Source organism: Emydura macquarii, unplaced genomic scaffold, assembly GCF_026122565.2.
Source record: "Emydura macquarii macquarii isolate MOO-44397 ecotype Brisbane River unplaced genomic scaffold, CSIRO-AGI_Emac_v2 contig_2184, whole genome shotgun sequence".
Taxonomy (NCBI): domain Eukaryota; kingdom Metazoa; phylum Chordata; order Testudines; family Chelidae; genus Emydura; species Emydura macquarii.
The window spans coordinates 1,713,445-1,741,081 of NW_027132321.1; the positions used below are offsets into that span (position 1 = coordinate 1,713,445).

Consider the following 27,637-nt stretch of genomic DNA (forward strand, 5'->3'; position numbering starts at 1 on the left):
AAGTTCACTGTGAAGGGAAATGGCAGCAAGTGCAATCCCTGGGAACAGAGGAAATAGCTAGCAAGATGGTGAAATCATCCCTTGTGTGAATCCCAACCCTGGTCTCATTCAGTGAGATCCTAGCTCTCATTTCTGAGTGCCCAATTAAACAGGAGAGGGTATTTTACCTGCTGGTGCAATGCACACATAGGGGAAATCCTCACCCTCCAGGAGATGCACTTAAAAGTGGAGCTGGGCCCAGCCTGAGCCCCTTATTGGAACTCCCCGAATGTGCAACTTTGGGTGAAACGGGCCTGGGACCCCAAACCCCTAGGTGCTGCAGAATGAAAACCCAACCCCTGGGGTTTTATGGAACCTGGACCAACCCTCCCCCAGTTTTGCCTGCCTCCAGTTCAAAGGGTATTTGAAAGATTCTCCCCTGTCCAGCAAATGGAACAGCCCCTAACACAAACACACACACACACACACACCCGGTAAAGGGAGAGCGACACGCCCAGATCAGCAGGGCACCAGGACACCGCTTTGCACAGGTGTGAATGACGACACAAGGCACCAGGCTGTGGGGAGGGAAGTGGGGAGTTAAAGTGTCACTGAAAGTCCCCGTCCACACAGCGCTCCCCAGTAACCCCCAGTGCTGCCGGGGGCGGGGAGGCGGCAGGAGTGAGCAGCACTGTGTGTGTGTGTGTGTGTGTGAGTGTGAGTGCGTGTTGGGGGGAGAGGGGAGATTCTTGCTCCTACAGCTGCTGCCCTCTCCTCTACCAGGGCTGCCTTTGCCCTGACCCTGGGCCGGGTCCCGGGTCCCGTGCCCCACCTCTCGCTCCAGCCCTGCCCGTTTCCAGGCCTGTGCCCACTCTCCCCTCCCCCCGCCACCGCCCCGGGTCAGTGCAGGCCCTGCACCCCCTCTCCAGCCCCCCCCCCGTGCCACCCCTCATCATCCTCCCCTCCCCCCCATCTCATCCCTGCCCCTCCCCTCCCCCCGCCACCGCCCCGGGTCAGTGCAGGCCCTGCACCCCCTCTCCAGCCCCCCCCCCCCCGTGCCACCCCTCATCATCCCCCTCCTCCCCCCGTGCCCGCCCCCGCGCCCAGCCCCTCCCCCCGGGGCGGGTGTGGGCGGGGCCCGGCGCTGTCAATCCCGGCACGGCCCCGCCCGCTCAGTTCCGACCCGCTCGCCGAGGAGCCGGACCCGACCGACCGCCTCCCTCCCTGCCGGGCCGCTCCGCGCCGTGGCCGAGGTACCGCGGGGGGGGCAGGGCTGTTCTGAGGGGCGGGGGCCTGTCCGACCGCTGCCGCGGCTCGGGCTGTCCGTGTGTCCGTCCGGGTGTGTCTGTGTCCGTCCGTCCCCGCCGGGGTGGGGCGGGGGCCCGGCTGCGCTGCGCTGCGGCTGGTTCTTCCCTCGGGCCCGTGGGGTGGGTCGGGGCCGAGGAGCGGGCGCGGGTCGCTGCGGGGTGCGGTCGGCGCGGGTCCCGGGGCCGGGGCCGGGGCTGGAGCAGGAGCTGTGCCGCGCTGCGCTGTCCGGGCAGGAGCTGCTCCAGCACGGGGGGCCGCCCAGCCCCAGCCCCAGGCACGGCGGGCAGGAAGTTGCGGAGTCACTCCGGAGTGTGCCGGCTGTGCGCGGAGACTTCACGCCGGTTGCAGCCGCCCCGGCTGGTGGGTAAAGGAAAACGTCCCGTCCCCAGCAGGCAGCGAGCGGTGTGACGGACGGACGGACGGACGGACAGCCGTTGAAGGGCGTTAGCCGTGCATTCCCCTTCGTGTTCCACGTCCGTCGGTCCTGTTCAGCGTCCACTGGTCCAACGCCTTCTGGCCTCCAAAGGCCGTACATAGCTGCGCTTCCTCTCCTTCCTTCGCCGTGTCCTGCAGGTGCCAAGGGCGGCAGGGCACAGGGGCCTCGCCCTGCGGTCCTGGACCTGGTAGAGGGTCTTGCCCAGAGCTGGTCTCTCCATGGAGAAGGCCCGGTTGCATGACCCCCTCCCAGGGGTTATCAGGAGTGTTTGCAAACAAGATATGCACTGCAATCCTCTGTTTGTCTGTCTCCCTGATGGTTAGAGCGCTGAAATGCGAGGAATGTCTTAGACAAATATCCACCGGCCTTCAGGGGCACTGGGACAGTTTCTGTTGTGGGGATACTGAGAGTCATTGAGCCAAACTGTGACCCTGTCTAGAATGGAAACCATTTCAAGCCAGGCCTGCGGTAGTTCCAGCATCTGTGTTGGCCCCCCGGGCAATAGCAGTACAACACTGCGCCGGTAGAAACCGCTCCTGAGACTGTGATGTATTGTTGGAAGCTAAAAACATGTCACTTATTCCTCAGTGTAAATGTTGGCAGCATCCCTTCTATGATAACAAAGGTGTAATTAGTAGACTGAAGAAGGACTAGGTAGCTTAATGCGGAGGGGGGGGGGGAGAGAAGGGATGTCAGAATTTTTGATGCAATATGCACTTCCAGTAACTCCTCTCCCTGAAAACTGACGGACATAGCAGTCAAACCAGACGGCTTTGGATGCTGAGCCTTTCTTTCCCTATTTTGACAAGAAACGTTGTGGAACATAAACTTCCAAAAGTGGAGCCGCAGCCGTCTGGATTCAGAGGTGATTTACAACAGCAACTTGCTCAGGAAGTTAAGATCTTGCAGCATTTCTCAGAAGAGAGAATAATCCTCACATCCTGCCCAGCAGTCCTCCCAACACACTGTTATCAACAAATCCTTATGTGTGAGCCAAGTGTAAAATGGCAGCCACTTTAGCCAGCAGGAATCTGGCTCACTACTGTGTGAAGTGCTAGGGGATACACAGAGCAGGAAGGTGGTGTGTATATAAAACCAAATCCTGTTCTTTCTAAAGGGGCCATGTATGAGATCAGATCCGGCTTGGCAGGCAACTAATTACTAGATGCTTCTGAGCATTAATTATTTTTACAAGGAGCTGTCAATCTGCCATCTGTATAATGAGGAGTCTTGTAATTGGCAAGTCTCTTGTTAAATAAACCCACACAGTGGTGAAATACTCACTACAGGTATTGCCTTTTGGGAAAGGAATGAGTTCAGGTGGCTTCCTTACTTGGACGAGGGGGCAAAAGTAATATAGACTGCAGATGTAGTCAAAAAGTGCTGCTAAAAAAAAAAAAGTGCAAAAAGTGCTAAAGCAGTGTTGCTTACTGTTTGCTCTTTGGTTGTGCCACACACACACGTTTTTCCAATGTGTTTTCTATTAGAATAAGATCCTTAATGCAAAGCAGTCTGACTGGTTTACCAACTGTTAAAAAGTTAGGTTTTGCATGTTAGTATTTTGATGCAAAATATCAAAGTTCAGCGCTACAATTCTGAAGTAAGAGGAATGAGCTCAGCATTGGGTAAAGAACACATTTGAGGCATGTGTGATTAATAGTTACGTGTCAACAGATATCAATAAATTACAGAGCTGAGACTTTCTGAATGGGCTTAGCCTATTAGGCATTCTCCAGTGCATATAATCTTGAAACTTTTTTAAAAGGGACTTTTTGGTTAAAATTATATTACAAAAATGATTCCTTCCTTATGTTAATGTTGGTATGGGGTTTTGAATGTGTAAAGTACTTCATATGTGCAAAGTACCATTATTGAAAAACAAATAATTAACCAGAGTGCCAGAGGCCCCAGTTAGGATTGAAGGTGGTTGACTGGTAAAACACTGTGCTCAGATTGGATGAAGTAAGGGATGAAGTGATGGTTCCAACTGGTTCTGCCTTCTTTCATCTAGCCGCAGCGAGAAGTAGGATATGCTGTCCCACAGCATGCAGGCGTACACATTCGAAGCACTGTTAGTTTGCATTTTAAAGTTTCTTTCAGTGCTCTCTCTCACCATTTATGCTATTTGCTTTTTCATTTCTCTGAGTTTTGACAGTGAAAGTAAGAGGCGTCAATTTCACTTCCGTTTATGGTGGGTTTCTAGGCAGTTTCACTTTCTCCTTTCCATGCACCAGAGCTGCAAAGGTTGTAAAGGAAATGTTTGCATCCAAACTGTCTGTAATTAAACTTCAAACATGTGATGAAACTATTTCTAGTATGAAGAGTTGTAAGATCTCTAAATGGAAATTTAGACTTTGAGATTAAGCCCCTTTAAGATAAGTCCATAGTTCTAATAAAATCCTGTAAGTGGCCATGCTTATTCTGGGGAGCCTGGAGGGGCAGCAGAGAGGAGTTCACAGGTCATAAAGAAAGGCCTCTGCCTCTGTCTGACATCCAACAGTCCTCCACCAAAAACATCTAAGCTGATCAGATTAGATAAAGGTATACAAACAAGTGCCCCTGGGGAAGATAGTGGGAGCAGTTTAAGTTTATGTGGGAGTTGGGAGGCTCCTACTTGTAGTCAAGTGTTAAGTGTGAGTAATGTTTATTTGCATGAGTAAGGGTTGTCGGCTTGGGCCATTTGCTTTATGTATAATACCCAGAATGTGCTGCCTGCAAATTGTGTGTACCTGAAGTTGTGGTCACTTGCTTTACCAAAAGGTGTCACTTTTAGCAGAAGTCTGAAAACTGGGATCATTCCAGAAACTCTGAAGGCAAAAAATAGTGTCTGGTTTCCATTGTGTCACTAGAAGGTGGTGTTGTCTTTTTCTCTTCAGAGCCTGTTTCACAGATTTTCCTCCACAGATTCTGTTTCAAAATGTTCATATCTGAGGCATTAGCCAGAGTACAGTCTGATGTCCTGGCTCTTCTCATTTGGGTAGCTCAGGGAATTGCGTTCTCCGAATAGGGTGCTTGTTAAACCAAATTTCCACAATCAAGTTTTCTTTTGACAGCCCTGTGTCAGAAAAATGGACTTGTTGCTAGGACTATTCCGCTTCCTCTTTGAAGGTTTCATTGTATCTTGTGAAACAAGCAATTCTAAGGGATTATTTCTTTGAGCATGTCCCTGTGTGTTTTGTGTGTAGCTTTGCCATTGCCATCTTGTCTGACCATACACAGCCCCCCACAAGCTGAGTTGTCTTGACTCTTTCTTGGTGTTTTCTGTCATTCCCATGAAAAGTGCATGGATGCTTTCGCTGATGTGTGTTTTGTTTGTTTCTGATATTTCAGTGGAGTGATCAGTTTTGATTGGGGGGCTGGATGGGTTTCTCAAACAGCTCTTGCTTATTTCCACTTGTCTGTTTCAGGTTCAGAGGTTGGCAGCTCCAGTGATATTGACTTTGTGGCTGGCCTGTTGCAAAGTCATGTTTGACCAGTTGTGAATTAATCATCCCCCTGGTAACTCCTGTTCTCTGTAGCATGGGGCTATCTGGCTACGCGCTCGGACTCGTGTGGTTTTTGGGGTATGTCACATCAATCCTGTGTGTGCACACATCTGTGCTTAGAAGTGGCGACAGTTTGTCCTGGGCTGTGCTGGTGAAAGGCATTTCCTTGTGCTCCCTTCTTGTGTTTGATGCTGTTTGCCACCAGTATCTAAATGCTGTGAACTCGCTGTGGGCCATGTCTGCATTACAAGTTGAATTGGCTTAAAGGGGGGATGTTGGATTTTTCAAAACGATTTTGTTAAAGCCCTGTGTGGATATCCTTACATTTGATTTAAAACCAGCTTGTATTGACTTTGCTTGTTTTGAGCAGTTTAAGTAAATGTGTTGCCAAATCAAGGTAAGTAAACTGAACTTCAGCTGGTGCAGACAAGGCCCCAGAGGTCTTACGCTTTAATCTGTCTAAAGTTTTACCCGGCTGTTTCTGAATAGCAGTGGCTAGAGTGGGGGACAGGTGAGAATGTTACCTAGAGGGTAATCAACCGTGCTAAGACTGTCTTCCCACTGGAGCTGAATAGGGGACCTCTCTCTTTCACTACTGCTGGTGCAGCTCTGTCATTGGTGGTAATGGTGAAAGCCCTAGTGCAGATGTAGACATTTTTACCACCCTACTGAGAGTAGGTCTAGAAGGCACAGTGAAGACCCTATTATGGGCTATGCTAGCTCTCCCACGAGGGATGGTGGAACTGGAAGAGTACAGATGAGGCCGAAGGGTCTGATACCCGCTAGGGAAGCAGTAGCACAGGATACCCTGCTTTCTGTCTCCTGTGGAACAAGGGACAGCTGCTCCTTTCAAGTGTCCCCCCCAACCCCCCACCCCAGGGCATCTCTAGACCCGCCTTCTTTATGTGTTTGGTTGTGGTGGAAAACCCCTGCAGGCGCTAAATGGTTGCTGTATGCTCCGATAGTGGTGCCTCTACTGCTTTACAGATGCTAATAGATACGCCCCTGTCATGGCAGCCAGACACAGGAGACTGTTTGTTTAGCAGCCTATAGACTTGTTAATTGCTGTGTGGGCTCCTGCATTGTATTGTATGAAGCAGATTTCAGCGTTAGATTGATTTGCCTTCTTTTGTATTCAGACAAACAATTCTTCTCCCTCCCACCCCCCCAACCGTTCTCTAGGAAATGACTCTGGAGACATATTTCACTTCGTTTAAAACAAAACAAAAAAAAGTGGTATTGGAACTCCTGTTCTGGATTGGTTAAGAAGAGAAAGACAGGGGTTCTTGAACTGGGAGTTGTGATCCCTCAGGGGCTCGCGAGGCTACAATGGGGGGTCACAAGTTGTCAGTCTCTGGGCATGCTGGTAAGGATGGCATGGCATAGGGGGTCATCTCAGCCTGAAATATTTTCAAAGGGGGTCTCAGCAAAAACAAGTTTGAGAATCCTTGGAACACTCCAGTGCAAAACTGTCCTGTGTGAGTCCCTGTCCAAAACGTACTTGCCTGCTCTTTGTGAAGGGGGTGGCTAAGGAGCCACTAGTGATCTTTTCTTGGGTGTATGGAATTTTGCAGAGCTATTTTCGGAGTGTAGAACCAGTTGCCTGAAGAAGTAAGACAGGTTTATGTGCACTCGGGGAGTTTCTGATGAGCCTAATATCTAAGGCCTGGTTTAAAAACACAGTTGCACCAGTTTAACTAGAGATGCGATAGTTGAACTGCTGCAGCCTTCTGTGTGGAAACTCTTAAATCAATTTGACAGGTTTAAACCGGTAAGTGTACTCACACAGGGGTCTGGATTGCCTTAACGGAATTGGTTTTAAATCAGCTTAAATTGAACTGTGCAGCTTTCTCTGTGTATGCAAGTTCTAAATGTCGGCTCATGTTGCCTGCTGCGGACCTAAAAGAGACAGTTACGCAGCAATTTAGAATCATGGGGATTTAGAAAAAAAATCTGCTGGAATCCAGACTAGGACACAGTTGGCGTAAAAGGAATTGAAATCGGATACCTTGCCCTTCCACTGGTGCAGCATAAGTGAACAGTCTGGAAATCACAGGAGGCATGCTGCATGAGCCCAATGTTCTTTTGGATAACCCTTCCACAGTAAGGTAACCTTTACGCGGCTTATCAGGATAGCAAGCAACGAAGAGCACACCCTGCTTACGCGAAGAAGGACCTGTTAGTCTTTCCTCTCATAAGAGCAGTTCCTAATCCCCGAATGTCTTTCCTGTACATCGAGAGAAACTTGAGTGGGTAACTACAGAGTTCTGTATTCTTTTGGTGCATGTGGCTCAGTTTGAATTTTAGACTTTCTGAAGAATACAGTGGGTCGGGGACTGTCTGGTGCAGGACCTCTGCAGGGAAGAGATGTAGAACAGTTTTGGAGGGCTGAAAAAACCCACAATTTAGAAACCACCCTGAGGCTTAGTACTTGCCCCAAGGAGCCGTGTCAGCATTTAGCCTTGTATGGGACTGAGCAAGCAATGGATATTTAGCTGATAATAATTAGCTGTTGCTGTACTCCCTCCGTTCCATCAATCTTACTGCCAAGGGATCTCTGCAGGGAAACAAGCTCTTTGTCAGCTCAGACGTCTCCTGCTGCTTTCGCCTCACTTGCAGTTGGAATCAGCAATCTGTGACCACATAATTATTTCAGACAAAAGTAGCATGTTCTGTGAGTGGTCCCTGTATTTGGTGAGCTGTGCTAAAACCAGAAAGGTTTGAAACAGTGCATGTGGCTGGTATCTTGGAGGTAAAGACAAGTGAATTATGACTTTAGCCCAAGCTCCATAGCACAAGCTTGCCTGCCCCCTCTTCCACCAGTGTTTCAGGAACGAACCTGCGCACAGACTAGCTAGCACCGGACTTACACACCTGGCGGCTGGTACCATGGGGATTTTTAGATAATAAATATAATCAATTCTAGTGATTTGGAACTGGCTGCCACAGCAAATGGTGATTTGGGGATGCCGAGGGCATGGAGATTTTGTCTCCCCTGTGTAATCTGTCTCTGGTTTCCAGAGAATCTCTTTGCAATTATTTCAGTTGCTATGTGCCATAAGCTAGTGTTGTGTTGAGCCTGCTGCACTAGAACAGTTGTTCCCTCTCCCTTCCCAGCATCTCTCGTCTCTGAAGTATGGTACAGCTTCTTTCTTTCTTTTTGGCAGGGGAATGATGGAATTGCTGACCAAAATTCCTTGAAGGGAACAATAAAAGTGGCACCTTGTCTGGTATGTGTGTTTTGTCAGGTCTTATTCCTTCAATCTACCAACAAGAACAAAGTTTGTACTGTTGTTAGCCCTACAGAGCAGCCCCTGCTATACAAAATCAACTAAACTGCTGTTCTGTGTCTTGCATAACTACTGTCAAAAGCCTGACTCCAGGATCCTTCTTCTTGGAGCCAAATGCACAAATCAGGAGAAATGATGGCTTGATTTTCAGAGACTGGATTGATATTGCCAACTGCCGCCTCAGTGCATCGGAGCAAAGAATGCTTCTGTAGGACTGGGCCGTACAGAGCACTATCTCGCTGCCTCTGTCCGTGACTGACACCTTAGAAGAAGGTGAAATGCTCATCCTGAAGTAATGCATCTGGTTCCCTTGTGCAGTGCTGAGATAGCACTGCTTAGCTCTTCTATAGTGGCCGTGTCCCTGTCTCAAATCACATGACAGCAGTAGGTAACTACTAGATACAAGCAGGTGTATTCCCCCTTCCTCATTGAGATATTTGGCTTGTTTCTGAACTGTTGCTTCTGATGTCTCCCTAATTTAATCAGTGACTTTGATATACATTGTTTAATCCTGTCTTTTTGGGCATTTGTTCTGTACCCCTCAATGTGATATTAGCCTCAGATTTTTCTGTTGCAGGATTTGCTGGCCTTGCATTTGTTCTTGCATCTTCCTTGCTTAAAGTAGTAGATTTGGACCCTCTCAACTTGCTCCTGTTCCTGCTTTTCTAGACTGTTTGATTTGGTATACACTACAGTGTTAGGTCAAAATAAGGCAGTTTATGTCAACCTAATTATGTCAGTGTACGCACAACAACCTTGTTCCCACCAGTGTAAGTGTGCTATTGCACCGAGATGATAACGCCACCTCCACGAGAGGCATAGGGCTTATGTTGGTGTAGTTAGGGTGATGCAGTGTCCACGTGGACACTGCGGGTTACTTATCGGCTGTTGGCTGTCATTCTTGTCAATTTCACGGCTCCCTGCTGACAGGTAAAATGCAAACAAAGGCCATTTCATTTCAAGGAATCATCAAAGCATTCAGACAGCTGTGTTCCATCTGTAGTCAGTCTGTCAGCATGTCATTACAGAGCCAGTTTCTTGGGTTGCTTTACTTTGTTTTAATCCTCCGCCCCGAGACAGTCTGTCCATGGGGCTTGAGTAAAACTGTTTGGGCTGCTCACAGAACTAGCTGAAATGGTATTGAGGCTTGCACAGTGCGTATGTCTTCACTGCACAAAAATAGGTTTGTGGGTGTTTTCGTTTGTACAATGCACTTCAGCTAGCTCACTGCAGAAGTCTAGTGGAGACCAGGCATTCTTTACTGTGAGGTAACTAGTTGAAGTCAGCCATGGGCAGGGGCATAATGTTGACTTTGCATAGCTACCTCACAGTAAAAACTACAGCAGGGGTAGCCAACCAGTCAGAGATGAAGAGCGGCAAAGAGCCACATTTTCCTTTTCAGTTTCCCCTCCTCTCTTACCCTCCCCTGAAAATTCAAGCTGATCCCTCAATTTCTGGGGCAGCTTGTCAATTTCACTTGTGGTTTCCCCTTGTCTCTTACCCTCCACAGAAAAGCTTGTCAATTTCAAAGAGCAAAGAGCTGCAAAGAACAAACAGCAAAGAGCTGCCAGCCACATTTGTATGAAGAGCTGAAGAGCCGCATGTGGCTCGCGAGCTGGCCACCCCTCGACTACAGTGTCTGGTCGCCACTGAGATTTTCAAAAGAACGCCCAGAAATCACTAGTCCCAACTTAAAGCATCTTAAAGGGGCTTGCTCTTCATAAAAATACCCACCTTCACATCACTTGAAGGGATTTCAGGTTGGGCACCTAAAATCCTGCTTCTGAAAACATTGGTTTTGGGCTTTCCATTTCTGGTGGTGATGCCATCTGATTGCTCAGATTCTCTGCTGGCATCTTAGAAACCTCCTGAAATTTTCTCTCTAGTTTCCTCCTCTGTCGTATTTATCTGAACTTTTTGTGATGGAGAGACTGTTATCTCAAACAAAAACAAAGCCTTTTGCATTATGCATCTCTTACTCCCTGGGAACTACATTGGAATCTTGAGTGACACACACACTGCCTGAAAAGATAAGCTAATCTCCTTATGAAAAGTGCAGGCTGGTATTTTAGGACCTGCGTCTGTGACGTTAAAGTGAGCCTCCAAAAATAAGTAGGAAAAGAAGATGAATGCACTCAGAGTAAAGCTAAAGGTGGAAATATTGGAAGGCAAAATATATTTTATAGTCGGTGTCTTCATTTGAATTATGCACTTGGGGAGATCTAAAGAGAAGTAGTCTTTGCACAAGTGAATATCTCAAACTTATTTCACTAAAATAATTTAATTAGATGTTTATCATGCCTGCGTGTTTGAAATAAAACCGATTCTAAGCTTTTGATTTATTACGAGAAAAACAGACATAAGGATGGTGGGTTTTGCAGAGAGGAATATCCAGAGAGAGCAAACACATGATTTACTATGGAGGATTAAAACACTGGGTTTGTGCCTGGCAATGGCCAGTATCGTGTTGTATTTGGAAGACTGCAAAATAACTGCACTGTCTCCCACTATAATGCACCTAACTGCTTGCGCAATGTTTTAAAGAGGTGCAGGGGGAAATGGAACCATGACGACATGTATTTCTTCTAATGGGGCTGTATACACTGTGCAGCATCTCTTTCCCGCTGGTCACAAGTTCCGCTGTTAACTTGCGTTTAGTGTTGTGAAATCTCTGCTGTAAGGACTATTTCTGGCTGTGAAGCCTCTGCTTTCGAGTACGTGTGTGTCTCAAATCTTTGTTCAGGTTATGGGTGGGGTAGAACAGTTTACTGATTGCTCAACCTCAGGCAGGTTTCAGGAAACTATATGGAGAACGGCAGATACTCCAGGTCAGGGAGGGGAGGTAGCGTCTTCCTCTGTAACACTGAGGCTTCTGTGATAGCTTTTGGGGAGGAGTATAGAAAAGCAGCCTTTTGACCTGATCCATCTCTGAATATTGTAAGGGGCTTATTTGTGTTTTTTCAAAACCCAGCCACCCACTGTTGTGTTATGTAATTTATGGACAGCCTGTAAAGTGCAAGGCAACAAACTGTGAGGTCCTGGCTATTCTGTCATGAGCCTGGCAGCTTCTAAATGCATCTGGTTAGAATGCTGTCTTGTTCTCAGAAGCATAGGGGAGGAAGGAGATAGTTGTATCATGGATAGAGATGATCGAATAGTTGATGGGCGGGGTTTGGTTTTTGTTCGGTTTGAACTGAAACTGAGTTTTTTTCATGTTTTTTCTTGCCAAAATGGGGAGAGAATCATTTGGGTCAAATGTAACATTTTTAATGTTAATTTCAAAACAGCATTTTCTAAACACAATGTCCAATTGAAATGTTGTGACATTTCTGAAACTTGAAAAGGTGTTTTGACCTAAATTATTAATTGAACCCGACCTGATTGACAAATAGTTGTGGTACCTCAAAAATGCATTTTGGGAGGGGATCTACTATTTGCCAAAAAAACCCTTTGCCCTGCTCTAATCCTGGCTATTGTTGCTCTTCCCTGTTAGGCATGCTCTGCCTGCTTGGTTTGCTTTTAGTTTAGATTAGAAATCTTGCTGGACTCTGCTGGCTAATCTCACTTTACTGGGCTTTTCCCCCCTGTATTCTGTGAACAGGCTGTTTGTCTCCCTGAACTTCCTCTTTTCATCACCCTGCAGATATGGCCCTTCCCAAAAATATCTGGACTCCCTAATAAACCCTGTACCCTTCAGTAAAGGCTTACAGGTATAGAATAAGAAGGCAAGGCAGAAAGTGGGAATAGTGGTGGGCAAAGCACACGCATGTCCCAAGGTAAATATGGTACGTGGCCACAGGTTTGCCTTGTCCTGTCTAATAAGGCTATGGAGTGATGCCCGCAGAGCAGATCTGCTGCTTGTGGTAGATAAAGATGGACTAGCATGTAGGTGACTCATGCCTTGATCTACTGGGTACAGGGTCTCCCACCAGCTTTCTGTAGAGATGGGGGCATCAGAGCATATCGTGCCATTTATCTTTGTCTATCGCGCAAACATCTTGCATTTTCGTGAGCTGAACACCTGGAACCTGGATCTGTCGACTTTTGCACAAGTCTGGGTGTTGGATCAGTTTGTCTGAGGGAGCCCCTGTCTGTAGCAGATAGTTACTCCTGAACTCGCTTAGGTTCTCCCTTCACTGTCCAGGAACCGCTGCTGCCAGCTGACAGTCAGCCTGCATGTGTCTCTTAACTAAACATTGCCCTGCAGGATGCCATCTGCATGTCCGCTCAGCCATGGGGTTGGTGTTCTGCAAGTGAGTAATATGCCTGCAGGGCAGAATCCTAACTAAGGAGGGCATCTACTGAGCATGAAGCAGGAATTGCAGGTCACGTGGGATCCCTGGTGCCCCCGGACTATCAGCTAGCAATCCTCTCCTCCTGTTTATGGGCCACTCCAATACTGCAGCCAGGGGGGATTTTCAGCACAGCGTGAGGGAGCAGGCTGGCCTGTAGCTGGGGCATGGGGCTATGCCCTCCCTTGGACTGTTGCATACAGTTCCGGTGCTAAGGGAGGGCAGGGCGATGCTCGCAGACCCCGGAAGAGGGAGCCAGTCTAGGAAAACGTCTTCACACCAAGGCCCTTAGAGTAACTCTCAGACAATGGGCCCTTTTTGGAGTTTTTGGACTAAGGAATGTCCCAGCCACAAACCCAGCACGTAACCCTGCAAAGCTCTGGGCCCAGAAGTGGTGACGCAGTGACTGTTAATGGTAAATAGAACTGTGATTCGACGTGAGCTCGGCATGCCGAAGCCTGCATGGGTGGGGATTTGCCATTGCAAGTTGCCTCATTCCACTGGAAGTGGCTTGCAGCTGTTTTTAGTTCTGACTTGCTCTTCACGTCACTGTGTTCCGACTACCGACTGTCCCGTTGCACCTCATGTCAGCTTGTTGGAGGTCCGTGTTAGCCGCTGCCACTGCCAGGTTCACGGCCCAGCGTGGGCACATGGTTTGAGTACTTGGGTCTAGTCAGCCTCCTCTCCCAAAACATACAATTATTGCAACTCCTTTGCAAAATTCCTAAAACCTGATGAGGTTTCCCACTTGGTGTTCTAGCGTGGAACGCCCCTGACGTTCTAAATCTCCCTCTCTGTCTGTCTCAAATCCACTATCCCACTGACAAAAAAAGCTACTGCTCACGTAGGGCTGCATGAAAGCAAGCTTGTGCTGAAGCTTTCCCAGCGGAGTAGTGGTGTAAGAGCTATTTCCAGATTTGGGCTGGCATCCTTTGGGATGCTGTCACCAAACAAAGAAATCCCCCAATCCCTTTCGGGTGATTTTTCTGTCTGGTAAGGATCGTGGAGTGTAATTTAAGTGCTAATTAGGAGAGGTGGCAGTTAGTTGTGGAAACCAACGAATGTTTGAGAGCTTCCGACCTTTTGTTGAGAGGCAGAACATATGTGCAAAGGACTGTGTTCAGTAACATTGAGGGGACTGCAGTAACAATTGGTGACAAAAGATATCCGGCAGCTTGGGTTAAGGTCAGCCAGGTAAACCCGTAGCATGTTGTGTAAAACTGCCTCTTCCTAAAAAGTTAACCTGTAACGACTGCAGAGTTATCTTGAGTTTTAATATTATTGTAACTTTTTTTGCTTGTATTGGATTGAAATTCACTTTAAAGTCCTGAATTTCACCTGGGGTAGGGATGTCAGGTCCTGTCAAATGGTCTTCCATTCTAACCCTACTTTACCATTGGTACGTTCCAGGTGGTTTGTATTCATGGTTCTGTGGCAATGACAGGCATTGTGCTAGGGCCACAGCGCCTAAGGAGCCGCTAAGTTCTGCGGCTACTGCAAGACGTGGCCTTGCCCTGATAAAACTTCTCCACACTCCCCTTCGCACCAGCAATCTTTGTAGGCAGTTTTCAGTGGGCTGGTCAGAGGCGATGTAAAAACTGTGCCGCTGCCTCTGATTGATAGAGGTGGCTTGTAAAGTGAATGTAGGGCTGCAGCCTTTGTGAGTGAGCAGTGCCGCTTTGGGAAAGCCTCCCAGATGGGATTCTTTCACAGATGCTTTGTAGTAGGAGCTGGAGCAGAACTAAATATGCAGATGAGAAGAACCCTCTTCAGCTTGCTTTTGAAATGCAAGTCAGCCTCTGAATTTCATTTCTTAATCCTTCGCTTGCAGCTAATTATGATGCAGCCTTAATCGTATTTTGCTCTTTTCATTCCTTTAATGTAAGAGCTGGATGCATGTGTAATCATCCTGGGAGCAGACTGGGTTCTCTTACAGTAGCTATTCATTCTGCTAACCCTCGCATATGAATGTGTTGATTAAATAAAATACTTGTTACCAGCCAGGACACATGACTGTGAGCTAATCTGTGCAGTTGTGATTTAGTGAGTTCTTTTGGGAGTTCGAATCCTTCCTAGGCAAAATTCCTTGGTTAGTGCCACCCAGAATTTTCATATGCACGTAAACTATTGTATATTTTCCCACTCTTCTTGCCCAAGGAAACGGTCTGAAATGAGCAAGAATGTTAAGGTACTGCAGCAGCTGTCTGACTGCTGTTCACTGTACCAACCCTAAAAACAGCTGGGCAAACCGGACTTCACTTTCTGGTTTTCCTGCAATCCCTTTTCTTCCTGGTCAGCTGTAGATTTTTTTTTTTCTTTAACAAATTGAAATGGATGAATGGCGTGTGTACCTTGCTGTGAGTCTTATAGAAATTCAGAGCCTGTCTGTCCTGAGGACCAGCTGAGACCTTTAATGTGACATGCTGCACCAATGTTGTACAAGGCTTGCACTGGTGCTGCTTTTCTCCAGTTTGAAACAAAGGTGAATTGAAGTGGGGTAGTGCCTTTTTGCACCAGTGTAGCTAAAATAAAAATCCCCAGCAAGGACAGCCACCCCGTAGCCCGTTCTGCTCTGTGTCATTCTCACACAATTGCCGAAGACTCAGAAGCTTTCTGGGGAGAGAAAGAGACTCGTATTTGCAGAAAAGACAACAAGCGATGTTCTCTGCAGTTCGGGTTTCAGTACCCGCTTGGGAGAATGAGGGAACGGATTGCCTTTGCATGCTGTTTCTCTGGGCCTGTGCTGGAATTGTTTGATGACTTGACTAAGTTTTGCTCTTTGGGCACAATGCAGGTCCTGCTTGTATAGGTAGGCAGTGGGAGTAGAAGGGTTAGCTCCAAACACGGTTGTAGCGAACACAATGCATTATGTGTTCACACAGTGGCCTGGTCTAGGGACAAAAAGTTTGTCTGCAAAGTCGCATTTTTTCAGATCTAAATGAGACTGACGGGCTTTTGAGGGGAGGTGGGGGAGGGCTGTGAGCACTCTGCCTTCACCCTGTCCTTATCTGAAGGAGAAGATCAGATGTTTAACAATTCCTATTTTAATCTGTTTTGGCCCAAATAACCTATTAAGAAATGAGAGGAAATGAAATGGAGGTCTCTTTTTATCATGGATGACAGGCATGTAAAAACCCCTGGGGATGAAAGCTGACACAATCGGAGGTGCTTTGTCCCCAATTCAGTTAGATTAAGCAGGTCAGTGCAAGAGCGAAGTCCTCCCGCATTAGTGCTGGAAAGCATAGTACAACTAACTAATTCCTTTCTCTGCTAAAAAGCTTCCTACTCTGAGGACTTGTCTAAACTGGAAAGTTGCATCACTTCAGCTATACCAGTCTAGTTAAAGCAGTGCAACCCCCGAGTGCAGATATAATTATTCTGGAATAGATATTTCCCTTCCTGTATGAAAATGGGAATAATGGTTTAAGATACCCATGTGCTGGTATAACTGCATCCACGCTGAGAGGTTGTGCTGGTATAACTATGTAGCATTTTGAAAACACAAAACCACCCCTAAGAGAAATCATCCCACAGTACAAAAACGGTGTAGACATGGCCTTGGAGATCTTACTTTTCAAGAGACAGGGCAGTTATTGTGTTTAGAACCAACCCTGAAAGATTCTGCTTGCTCCAGCCCTCCAACTCTTACGTTAGACAGGTGGAGTGAAATATCACTACTGGTTTTTTGCACCTGTCAAGAGAAAGTTGAGGAAATCTTCATTTGCACCTATGCTGGTAAACTGTTGTGAACATTTTGCCAGGCTGCATTAAATTATTCCCGTGAGTTGAAAGGATCTGTGTCTTCCTTTTAACTGGGCCATGAACCCGCATGTGGACAAATCCCCATGTCTCTGTCCACATCATACACTGTGTTCTCTCTCCCTGTTGACTTCAGGGGGAGGGATATAGTCTGAACACAGGCTTGGGAGCTGTGGAAGAACCCAAACTCTGGGGTCCTTATTTACAAGTCCATTGCCCAGCAGATAGTCCAGAATTAGCCAAACAACAGATTAGCAAAGTCAGATTTTATTCTTTACGTAAAGAAGGTAGTCCCTTCAAATATAAGGGGCGACATCTTAAAACTAAATTCTAACAGCTTATATAGTTCCACACAAATCTTTATACGTCACAGCTTCCATGGTCATACACACTAAAAAAACTACCCATCCAGGAATTTTCCCAGCACAGCATTTTCAACTTTCCTTATCTAAGTTGCAAGGTCTTTCTCTGCATTCCATCCCTGCTGGCGTCTAGGTTCCATAACTATCGTGTTAACCCTGAACATGCTAAGATTTAAACTTCTGCTAGAAAGGCACTTTCCATCTCAGGCTTTTGCAGCCATTTCTAAAATCAGTTCTCAGCAGAAACAGAGACCCCATCTTCTTTTTCCTTCACAGAGCCAGGCAGCTGAAGTTCTAATCCTGGCTCTGACAAAGATTTCCAGTGTAGCCTTAGGTAAGATACTTAACCTCTCGGTTCTTGTTAGCCGGTCTGTAAAATGCGTCTAAGGCCTGGTCTGAACACACATTCTTGTAGTGGTATAATTATTTCTGTTAAGGTGGTGTGTTTTAGCTGTTCCAGTATGACCCCATAGTGTGGACGTAGTTACACTGCTACAGAAGTGTCGTGCACGGCTTATGCTGTCCATTGTGCCATCTGCTTAAAGGGTGTAGGCCCATGTGCATTGCTTCATCAAAACAGGGAAAAATCCTCTTCAAAAAGGAGAAATGGCTTGCAGTCTACACTGCTGAACAAGGTGCTGAAATATGGAAGCTCCTCTTTAAATGAGGCTGTCCATTAAAACTTGAAGGGAATAGTCTGCCTTCCCCCTTAATAATCTGCACAGTGCATCTTCACTTGGCCGTGTCTGCTGCCGTAAAGCAGGGAGAAGAAGAGCACACAGGGCGGGTGTTACTCGGTGAAGTGGAAATGCTGATCGAAAGTCCACGAATGATGAATTGTCTCCAGGAGGGACTTGGATATTTTGAAAAATTGACTTATTACCTTACAGGGAAAAAGTCAAATGAAGCTGTGAAGGCGGCATGCCTGGTTTAATACACAAACAAAATTCGCCTTGTACAGGCTCTTGTGCTCACGAAATGTGTGTAGGCTAATCCCCCGGGGCAGCCTTAGCTGGGCAGGTGTGCAGCAGGTAAATGTTTGACTTCCGGCTACAGTGCTCAGAATGGCCAGGCCAGTGCGGTTTTGTAAGGCTCTGGCTGAAAGGAAAGCACTTACACCCTCTGTGGAAGACTTCCTCCCCACGTTGCCAATGAATTGTAATTAATAAAGAATTAGGCAGTGAGCTATCACTTAGTTCCTGCCCCAAACCTTCCCTGGACACAAGGAATTAGCGATGTTATGTGGATTATTAAAGAATGGGTCAGACTCGTAGGACCTAAGAATCCTGTAAATCGGAGATGGAAAAGAAATGTTAAATCACAGAACATTCCCCAGCCAAGGTATGTTTGTTCCCTCCAGTATTGGTTTTCTATTGCTTTGTTCAGCGTAGTTTTAAGACCTAGTTGTGGTTTCACAGCAGGCATTTCGTGCTTAAGCACTGAGACCTCTGTGTCTCAATTATAATTGCCGTATTGAGAGGCTTGAGGACACGAAGGCACAATTCCTTTAAAAAAATCGTCCCTTTTTTATGTTCAGACTGAAAGTAGAATTGTTACTTTAGGGCGGGATTTCAGTGCTCTTCACGGAGTGCAGTCTGGCAGCACTGCCTGCGTCCATACAGTGCGAACTCCGAGCAGGATTGTATGGCAAAGAATGCTTTGTTGTGTGCACTGGGTAAAACGATGCCAGATGTGCTCTGAGCGGGGTGCCCTCTGCCAGGAGTGCAGCGTGCGCGCGCTCGCTTGCTCGCTCGCTCTCTCTCTCTCACACTCACACCTCGTAACACTCGGCTGCCTCTTGTCTGATCACTTTTGCCTGCTGATGGTCAGTGCTAACAAATATGCTGTGCAAAGCCCAAAAACAGTCTCTGTCCTGACGCCCTTCCAATCTAAGAACAAAGCAAGAGTGTGCGCAGCGTGGAGGGGATGCATTATTGTCTGCATTTGTGCAGTGTGTCTTGTGAAAGAAGTGAGTCCCAGGGGGTTTGACTGAAGAGGGTGGTGGTTTGATGAAATGGTTGGGAAGGCCTTTTCCATGCACACAATGACAGAAGAGGAGTGGGAGAAGGAAATTGGATTGGGAAAGCAGTTCACATGCCAGTCTGGACAGGGCCGCGGCAGTATTAGGACATGATGTTGGCACAGTGATGTGTTTGAAAAGTCCAGTCTAGACAAGGCTCCTGGCCTTGAGAACGGGCTAGGTTGGTTGAGTCAAAGCTTAGACTCCTCACCAGCATCACGGCTGTTATCCACAAATGGCCTGAAACCAACCCTGCCTGCGTAGTAACACGCCTTTCACACTTGGTGGGTTTTCTTAAAAGTGGGAGCTTACATCCTGCAGACTGAGTGCGATACAGGGAACAAACACCCCAAGTGAGGCTGGATGTCCTCTGATACCTCTGCTCTAGGAGCTTAGGAGACTCCTAAATGCATGTGTGTCTGCAGAGACTCCGAGCGTTCTGGGACTGTCAGCTGGCTTTCTGTGTGCGTGAGCTCCTTGAACGCTGCCACCAGCCCCCGCCCTCCGGCAGCTGGTACAGCTGAGTGGTGGGCATTCCTCAAGTGAAGAGGCTTATTCATGTTGTCTTGCCGACATTGCGTCATGGTGCTGCAGGCGTTTTGTGGTAACTGAAATAATCACTGCTCAGTATGGATGAGGCTGTGGTGTGGTGACATTTACGTGATGAGTTAATCACAGGTTTGTTTTGAAAGGCAGCCCATTCATGTGTTCCAGGTGAGTTTTCAGTGGGAGGTTAGACACAATCTTGTAGTGTAAGGCAATTAATTACCTTAATAATTACTTTGGTTTTTGATTGGGCGAAGGGGGAGGAGACTTTGCTCACCATGTTAACGTTAAACCCTTTCTGCCACTGTGCAGCAGATAATAGGCATTTTGTGAGACAAGTTCTCATGAATGCAAAAAGATGCAAAACAAGCTGGTTCTCTGTGACTTGACATGACATGACACACAGCTGCCACAATAGGAGCAGAACCTTCTATTGCTGCTGGCTTTCACTTCCATGGGGTGGGTAAGAAGGCACCAGGTCAAACCGCGGTCCTCAAAATTTACTAAAGGTATGTCTACTCTTAAACAGCTGAGCGGCACAGCTTAGCTGCGCTGCCCTGACGCAAGGGGCTCTCCCGTGGGGCAGTGAATCCCCCTCCTGAGAGGCAGTAGCTAGATGGACGGAAACATTCTTCCATTGATCTAGCGCTGTCTACACAGGGGGTGAGGTCAGCATAACTACGTGTGGATTTTTCACACCCCCAAGAGACGTAGCTATGTAGACCAGCCCTTAGGTCTGAGACTGTGAGCTCTTTGGCACAGGGACGTTCTTTTAATATGTTTGTACAGCACCAACTGCAATGGGGCCTGCTGGTTTGCGGTATCTCTGGACAGTGTGGCGTGAGAGATACTTCTGAGTATCCAGGATTTTCAAACGTCCAGGGTTATTGCAAGGGTAGGGCCAAACCTTAGGCAAATGCTAAGGATGTAAATCCTCACCTACCTTTATGTAAATGTGAAGTTTGTGGGAAGGGAGCTGTAGATGGGTGCTTATAGTCACCGGACAAATCCAGATAAGGGGGTGTGGAATTTAGCCACAGCATGAGACACTGGAGCAGCTGGTGAAAAAGACGGCCCACTGCAGTTTTGCATTTCAAGGCAATCAGCAGTCCTGTTTCTCTACAGATTGGAATCTCTGAGCTTGGCTTGGGACTGGAGTTCCTAGTCCCTACAACCCGCCGTAGCTAATGCAAGGCTTGCTGACCCCCCACAAACAATGCACACTATTTCCCTTCAGAGTAGGGATATCAGGTGCCCAGACCTTCGGATCAGGTGTATGGCTTGCTATCTAGAGCCGCAGCGGCCATCTGTACTGCTCTAACAGACTTGTCTAAGGTGCTCTTCTTCCCACCCAACTTGAATAATCCACAGGCTAGTTCTGATTTCCATATGTACCTGTTACTGCTCAGAGCCCTCTGTGAAATGGGCCAGTCCAGTGCCTTGCGGCCCACCATCGCAGTGGCATTAGCTATCCCCTTTGTTAGCAGTCTGGGTAGACTGAACAAGAATTGAATGGAGACAAAGAATGAATTCCCCAGTCACCTTTGGAGAAACAGGACGGAGTGTGTGCGCTCCAGGTCAGGGTTGAAACGCTTCAGCAAGCTGTGGTGTGGCAGAGAGCTTTTGTTGGCACTGACCTTGTTATACCTGCTGTTTTGTGTTGAAAGGGATATCTGAGACTCCATCTCAACGGGTACAGTTCTGACCGTGCCTCATGGGCCCTGCCTCTGGGGTACGTAGGAGTCTTTGCTCATGACGGGGGAGGAGGGCAGATGCTAAGCACTCCCGAGCAGATTCACTCACAGGATTTATTTTCAAGTGATGGCGCTAGGTTCCCTGTTGAGTTAGCGGAGATACACAGCAGGAATTTGACCAATGGTATCCTGATTTTGCTCTCTTACCCTGTGGAGCTCAGGTTTGCTGCCCTCCTGGCAAACAGAAGCAGTTCATAGCTTCACTGTTTTACTTGAGTGGCTTCTAAATGAAGACTAGTTTTAATGGCTTGTCAGGTTTTCTCATTACTTCCCTAATCCTTTTCTCTAATTATATTACTAATACGTATGTAGCCAGGAAGCTGCATTTTAAAGAAGTTACTGACTATTTTGGATTTATAGAATGTCCCAGGCTCTCGGCTCTTTCCCATGAATTTCTGTAAAATGCACCTTGTTCTCAAAATTCAGAATGGGATGCTAGCAATGAGCTGCGTTGCCTATCCTGATAACTGTACGGATTCCCAGAGTTTGGGAACGGCTACTCTACGCTCAGAAGGGGCCAAAGCTCGTGTAAAAGCCGTGACGTGGATGTGTGCAATGCTGGGAGTGCTGAGGCTCGTGACATTGTCACTTGCCTACCAGAACCTGGCTAGGACCCTGGCCTGACTCCCGACTGGTGGGGAAGTGTGCCATAAAGACTTCTGCACGTGGTGGGGCAAAGTGACCTTTGCTATGTGCCGCTGGGGAGAAGGGGTCTCTAGCAGTGCCCCCTCCTCCCCCAAACTGACCCTGGTACTGAACTCGGGATTAACTCCAGGTGGCCGGTAGGAGGGTAGCACAACATGAACAATGTGTGCCGTACCATGGCCTTCCTGTGGTTTGTGGCTCACCTGCAGCCTTGCTCTTGTCTTGGCAGCAATGGCAGCCATCCGGAAGAAGCTGGTTATTGTGGGAGATGGCGCCTGTGGGAAGACCTGCCTGCTGATTGTGTTCAGCAAGGACCAGTTCCCGGAGGTCTACGTGCCGACTGTCTTTGAGAACTACATCGCCGATATCGAAGTCGATGGGAAGCAGGTAACTTGCCGGGGGTGACACCTGTGTTTGTCGGACTCCTTTCTTCCCGAAGCCGTGGACCATCTCTGCACACGGGTCTGTTTAGCTACGACTGCAGGGCACTCGGCAAATCTCCTCCCCTCTCCCTTGGGACTGCTGGTTGTGTGTGCACGCGTGCGTGCTCTTCCCCTCCATCCCACTGCCCAGCCCCTGCGTCATGCTGTGCCGCCTTCTCCCTTCAGTCTGTCCAACACTCAGCAGCGAAACCGTCTTCCTCTCCTCGTGCTTTGGCCACGGCAGCCTTGTTCCTCAAGCCCCATGCCAGACACGGCCGTTGAGACGTACAGTAGGTCCTGTTGGCCATCTTTCTCCTAGAGGAGGAAAGGCCTCTCAGTAGGGGAGGAAGAGAGAAGCAAAGGCCAATAAGGCTTCTTCAAATACTGCTCTCATCTGCTGTGAACTACAACCCAGCATGCAGGGTGCCTGTCACGCACAGGGATCACCGGAGTCCTGGAACTGTCAGCAGAGGACTCAGTGACAGGCGCCCTGATGAGGAGTATCCTCGTAGGGAGAACTCCTGCCTGTCTCTCTCACCCTCCTAGCCTAGACATCCTTAGCTTCCCAGGCAGGCTGGCTACAGAGAAGCATTGCTTCCTTTGGAGTGGACGTGGCTTTCCAGGCAGTTCTGCAGCTGGCAATGCAGTGCAGTGGTGTTCTTGAAGGTGTCGCCATACAGCAGCCTCATAAAATACTCTGCATGACTGCACTATCGGCGATGGGGAGAAGGGAGGTGGATTAGGGAGGGCGTGTTGCCTGGTCACCTTTAAATCTCCCAGCATGAGCAAAGAAATGTCATTTTCTTACCTGAGAGAAGTGGATTGCTTCCCTGCCTGGTGGAATGGCCATCATTACAGCGTGAGGCTGGCTTTTGTGAGTGTCTCTCTTTATGCTGGTGACTTCTTGGTATCTTTCCTTCTCTAGGTGGAACTGGCCCTTTGGGACACTGCGGGGCAGGAAGACTATGATAGGCTGCGGCCCCTCTCCTACCCGGACACGGATGTTATCCTCATGTGCTTTTCTATCGACAGCCCAGACAGTTTAGGTAGGGTCACTGGGGCCAGGGTAACACGGGTGTGGTTTAGGAACTGGAGTTCATTTCTCCCCAAGCAGAAGGCCACTTGATGTGCTGCCGGCCCAGTGCACAGGGGTGAAGTTTACTCCGCACAGGACTATGAACGTGTTCTTCCAAACCCACTAAGCACTGGCTTGGATTGAAATCGCTCTGAGGAGCCTGCCTAAAATAGCTTTGACAGCAGCAGACAAGTCCTTGTTCGCAGACAAACTCTTCAGAACACTCCGTAGACTTAGATAGTCCCTGCACGTCACTCCGGCTGCCCGGTTTCCGTCAGTCCACTCCGTCCTCATGCGTGCCTCCAACTTCCTGAGCAGCTCCTTGCTGGGAAATAAAATAGCCCCATGCCCTCACTGCGCTCATGCCCTCTGCACCCCCGAGGCGTAAATCCGAGTGGGTATAGAGGAGTGTGACCCCTGACAGTGTAGGTCTGGCACTGTCAGGGCAGATTTCAGTGCATGCTCTGCCCTGGCTTTCTGGGATAGGGCCTGTTGGCCAAAACGCTTCAGCTGTTCCTGACAATGGCTGTGGCTCAGGAAAGCAGTGTATCTGAGTAGCGCCAGTTGCTTGCCAGGTCCTGATTTCAGCCTGGTCTCCCCTGTACCAAAGGGTATGCCCTGAGCTCCTTGTCCTGCTCTGGGCATCAGCAAATACCTCACCTGCTCTTATGCATGGTTGCCAGAAAGAGAAGATGAGGCATGCACTCTTCCTGGAACTCCTACCAGCCCCTAGCAGCCTGCCCTAGGTGATTGGAGTGAAACACGCATGGGCAGAGGCGCAGATACGAGTTGTGGCGCTGGGGCTCTGTCCTCAGGCCATGAGTGCCCGACAGATTGCTGCCTTTCGGCAGGGTTGTAGTGTCTTTTCCCAGCCCACGAGGCAGTAGGAAATGAGATGGAGGAGCAGTTTTGCAGCAAACCAGAACTCTGTTGCTAAATCTAGTGTCGAGTCTGGTTCTCTCAACGTGGTGAAGATCTAGTCCAAACCCGGAGAGCCGGTGTTAATGCTGAAGAGGATCTCGCTCGATCTCCCTCTCTCCCCGTAGCAGTGATCTCCTGTTCCAAGAAGGACATGATGCTTCTCTCCTATCGGCTGCACTTGCAGTGTGTAATTCACATGCTGGCAATGCCGTCTTTAAACCCGGCACGCCGAGTGGAGATCTGACTCCCATTGCTGGCTGGCCGTGGCTCTCCTAGACCCTGGATGTTTCACTGCAGATGGTCTATTTTCCATTTACACTTTTTCATAATAAAGGGGAAAAAAATGTATCCTGGGAAAACTGCTGTGACTTGTCAGTCGCTCTTAGGGCCTTGTCTGCACTCAAAAATGGCCCCAATTCAGCAACTGTTGTCGCTGCCGAATTGCTGGCTCGGGGCTGTTTGTGAGCATAGATAAAGCCCATATCACAGCCCCCACGGTTGGAAAATGGGGACTTGGCGCTCGCATGCTGCCATCGCAGTGAGCTGATGTGCTCGGCAGGCTGCAGGTTTCGGCAGAAGCTGTGGGGAGAAGATGGTTGAGGCTGTTCTCCACTTGGTACAGAGTCTCATCAGCTAGCTGGGAGGATGGGGGCACGCTGGCAGCGGGACTCTCCGGACTGAGGAGGAATTTGCTGGCTTGGTGCCACTGGCACGAGAGGTTCTCCTCCATGCTCCTGAGTGAACAATTGTCTGTCCCAGCTGCCATTACAGCTTGTCCTAAACCATCCCTTTTGGCTTGCAGGCCTGTGCACGATCGTACCACGTCCTGTTTGAGTGCCCTTCAGTACTGTCCACCAGTGCGAGAGGGGTTACAATGCTCTTTTTCATGAGGAAATGGTGGACAATTGCAAATGATGCTGTGTTACCGGCTTGAACCAACACACACGGCAATCAGACCTCGGGGGGGATGTTCCCTTCCCCCTGCTCCTTGGCTCTGTTTATCTGTGTAGGGGTGTCCGCAGTGATGCTGGGGTTGGGGTGGAGATTTTCCTTCACGCTTTTTTCAGTGGCGTGAAGAGCAAAGTGTCCGCTTAAAGCTGCGGAGGGGTGTGGGACCCAGCCTCTCTTCCAATGACACAGTAGTCAGGGCATGCAGATAAGGCGCCCACTGTATCCACTCTGCACTACGCTGCTCAGTGTATGTAATTTCTCCAGGAAAGAACCTAAAACATCTGCCCCTTTGAAGATCAGGGGAACATCCTGGGAAGCCAGTGGAGGTAGCCTGGGGGGTTGCAGTGTGTTGAAAAGCCCTGTCAGCTCCATGGAAAGGCCCTACCTGTGCTTGACTTTTCCAGAGAACATCCCTGAGAAGTGGACTCCGGAAGTGAAACACTTCTGCCCTAACGTGCCGATCATCCTGGTCGGGAACAAGAAGGACCTAAGGAATGACGAGCACACTCGGCGGGAGCTAGCAAAGATGAAACAGGTAAGGGGGCCACCTCGCCTCTAGCTGCTACGCCAGCATCCCTTAAAGGAAAGTGTCCAACGCATCTCTGCAGAGACCCGTGCTCTTCCTTCCGTGCTGCGTACCGCCATGGCAACCGCAGTGCATCTGGGGCCACGAGAGGAAGGACAACTTCTGCTTGTGTGTTCAGTGGGGATACAGGCAGCTTCCTGTCTTACAGAGGGCACTGGAGCCCCTTGTGCACTTGGGGGTGGGGGGGGTACAGGGTGGTCACCCTTTGGGACTAGCTTCCTCTGCATGAGGTGATGGGAATCCCTGCCCCGCAGTACCAGGGCAGTCCCTTGGGTCAGCCTGAAATGACCTGCTGATGCCTTCCTTCTACGTAATCACTCCTGCTGGGTTTTGCTGCCTCCCGTTCTGGTTCCTGTGCCCAGCGGATCCCAATCCCTGAGAGATGCACCATACTAAAGCATTTCCAGACAGCCCTAGTGTCTCTTCACAAGAGCCAGCGTGCAGGGAGTCACTCAGACGCGAGTGTCGCAGCCTAGATCCTCTGAGCTCCCTGATGGCACGCTTCTGCTGCTGTGCTGGTGCCTTAGCGCAGCACTCTAAAGGCTTCTCTTGTAACGACCCGTAGGAGCCCGTGAAGCCAGAGGAAGGGAGGGACATGGCGAACCGAATCAATGCCTTCGGCTACCTCGAGTGCTCTGCCAAGACGAAGGATGGCGTGCGGGAAGTCTTCGAGATGGCCACTCGAGCCGGCTTACAAGTCAGGAAAAACAAGAAGCGTAAAGGCTGCCCCCTCCTGTAAAGCGGCGATGCCCTGAGGAATGTGTCTGCCATCTGTACTGTATCTGTCTTTCCTGGCACCCCCACGCGTGTGCACACGTGGTACGGGCTGGGAAGAGCACTCTTAGGTCTGATGTCTAAAGTGAGAATTGAATGTCCCCTGCACCTCGCTGCCCAGAAACCACCACCTGAAGCACATATGGGGGGTGTCCAGGGTGCTTCTCCGGACGCTCCTCCTAAGCTGGTCCTGGGCTATGAAGGGCCGGTTGTCTTTGGACCATCTTTGGCGGACACCTTTGTTTTGTATAGACCATACAGTGCATTTGAGTAGCTCTCGGTGTTGTACTTCAGTCCCATTTTATACTAATCTCCCCCCACCGCCTCCCGTTACTGTCTGATGCTCTGTACAGATTCTCTGCAATATTTAATCGCTGCCTTTATACTGTTTGATTAGACTCTCTGCAAAATAAGGAAGCTCTGACACAGTCTGTTCTAAACCTTGTTTGTGGGTGTATGTTCCGGTCCTGGTTGTGTTCCTGAACTCTTTCTTTGTCTCCAAGCCAAGATCTTTAGCTGCTCCTGCTCCAGGGGGTTTTGGATCCAGCCTCTGGCTAAGGGGTGCGGCACACCCACCAGCATTTTGTACACAGATTTGCCAAAGCCGTCTTTGTTCTATGTGTACCAAGAGCCTTGCTAAGTTCCACCAATGTTTTTTGCAAGGAGCTGTGCTCTGCTGCTGTCAGAAATGCCCTTTGCTGCTCTTCCGCCTTGGACCTGCACTGTGGTAGTGTCGTCTTATACTCTTTAAATAAAGTAAGGCCTTGTAAAATAACCATTGGCTGGTTCTTTCTCTTAAACAATGTTTGCCTGGATTTCTGCACATTAAAATGCATAATTGGAAGAATACGTGCAGACTGGTATTTAATGACCGTAACTCAGCACTTGTGCACCCGTATTCTGCCCCATGCCTGCAAACCTCCAGTCTCCTGCTCCTCTCCGCCAGCCAGGGACTGGGCACCGCCTCCATCGATCTCCAGGCCATGCAGTGGGGTTTAGGGCTAGACAGGGAGTTGCCAGTCAGTATTTCTT

The 27,637-nt window shown here is 48.8% G+C and overlaps 1 protein-coding gene across 3 annotated transcripts; it reads left to right on the forward strand.

Annotated features, from left to right (window-relative positions):
- Window positions 1–1,143: 1,143 nt before the first annotated feature.
- Window positions 1,144–27,380, forward strand: RHOC (ras homolog family member C). 3 transcript variants are annotated; one of them, XM_067558791.1, is made up of 5 exons: window positions 1,144–1,232; window positions 22,106–22,263; window positions 23,224–23,344; window positions 25,650–25,780; window positions 26,397–27,380. In XM_067558791.1, exons 2-5 carry the CDS (start codon window positions 22,108–22,110, stop codon window positions 26,568–26,570), a joined length of 582 nt encoding a protein of 193 aa, XP_067414892.1. In that variant the 5' UTR covers window positions 1,144–1,232; window positions 22,106–22,107; the 3' UTR covers window positions 26,571–27,380. The 3 variants fall into 3 exon arrangements, with proteins under 3 accessions (XP_067414892.1, XP_067414893.1, XP_067414894.1); XM_067558792.1 differs by lacking the exon at window positions 1,144–1,232 and adding an exon at window positions 1,535–1,647; XM_067558793.1 differs by lacking the exon at window positions 1,144–1,232 and adding an exon at window positions 8,426–8,438.
- The last annotated feature ends 257 nt before the right edge of the window (window positions 27,381–27,637 follow it).

Bases quoted from the DNA above. Each gene is read 5' to 3' on its own strand.
- RHOC (XM_067558791.1), top strand. From the start codon at position 22,108: ATGGCAGCCATCCGGAAGAAGCTGGTTATTGTGGGAGATGGCGCCTGT. The intron at 23,345-25,649 runs GTAGGGTCACTG...TGACTTTTCCAG, and splicing joins CGACAGCCCAGACAGTTTAG to AGAACATCCCTGAGAAGTGG. The intron at 25,781-26,396 runs GTAAGGGGGCCA...AACGACCCGTAG, and splicing joins AGCTAGCAAAGATGAAACAG to GAGCCCGTGAAGCCAGAGGA.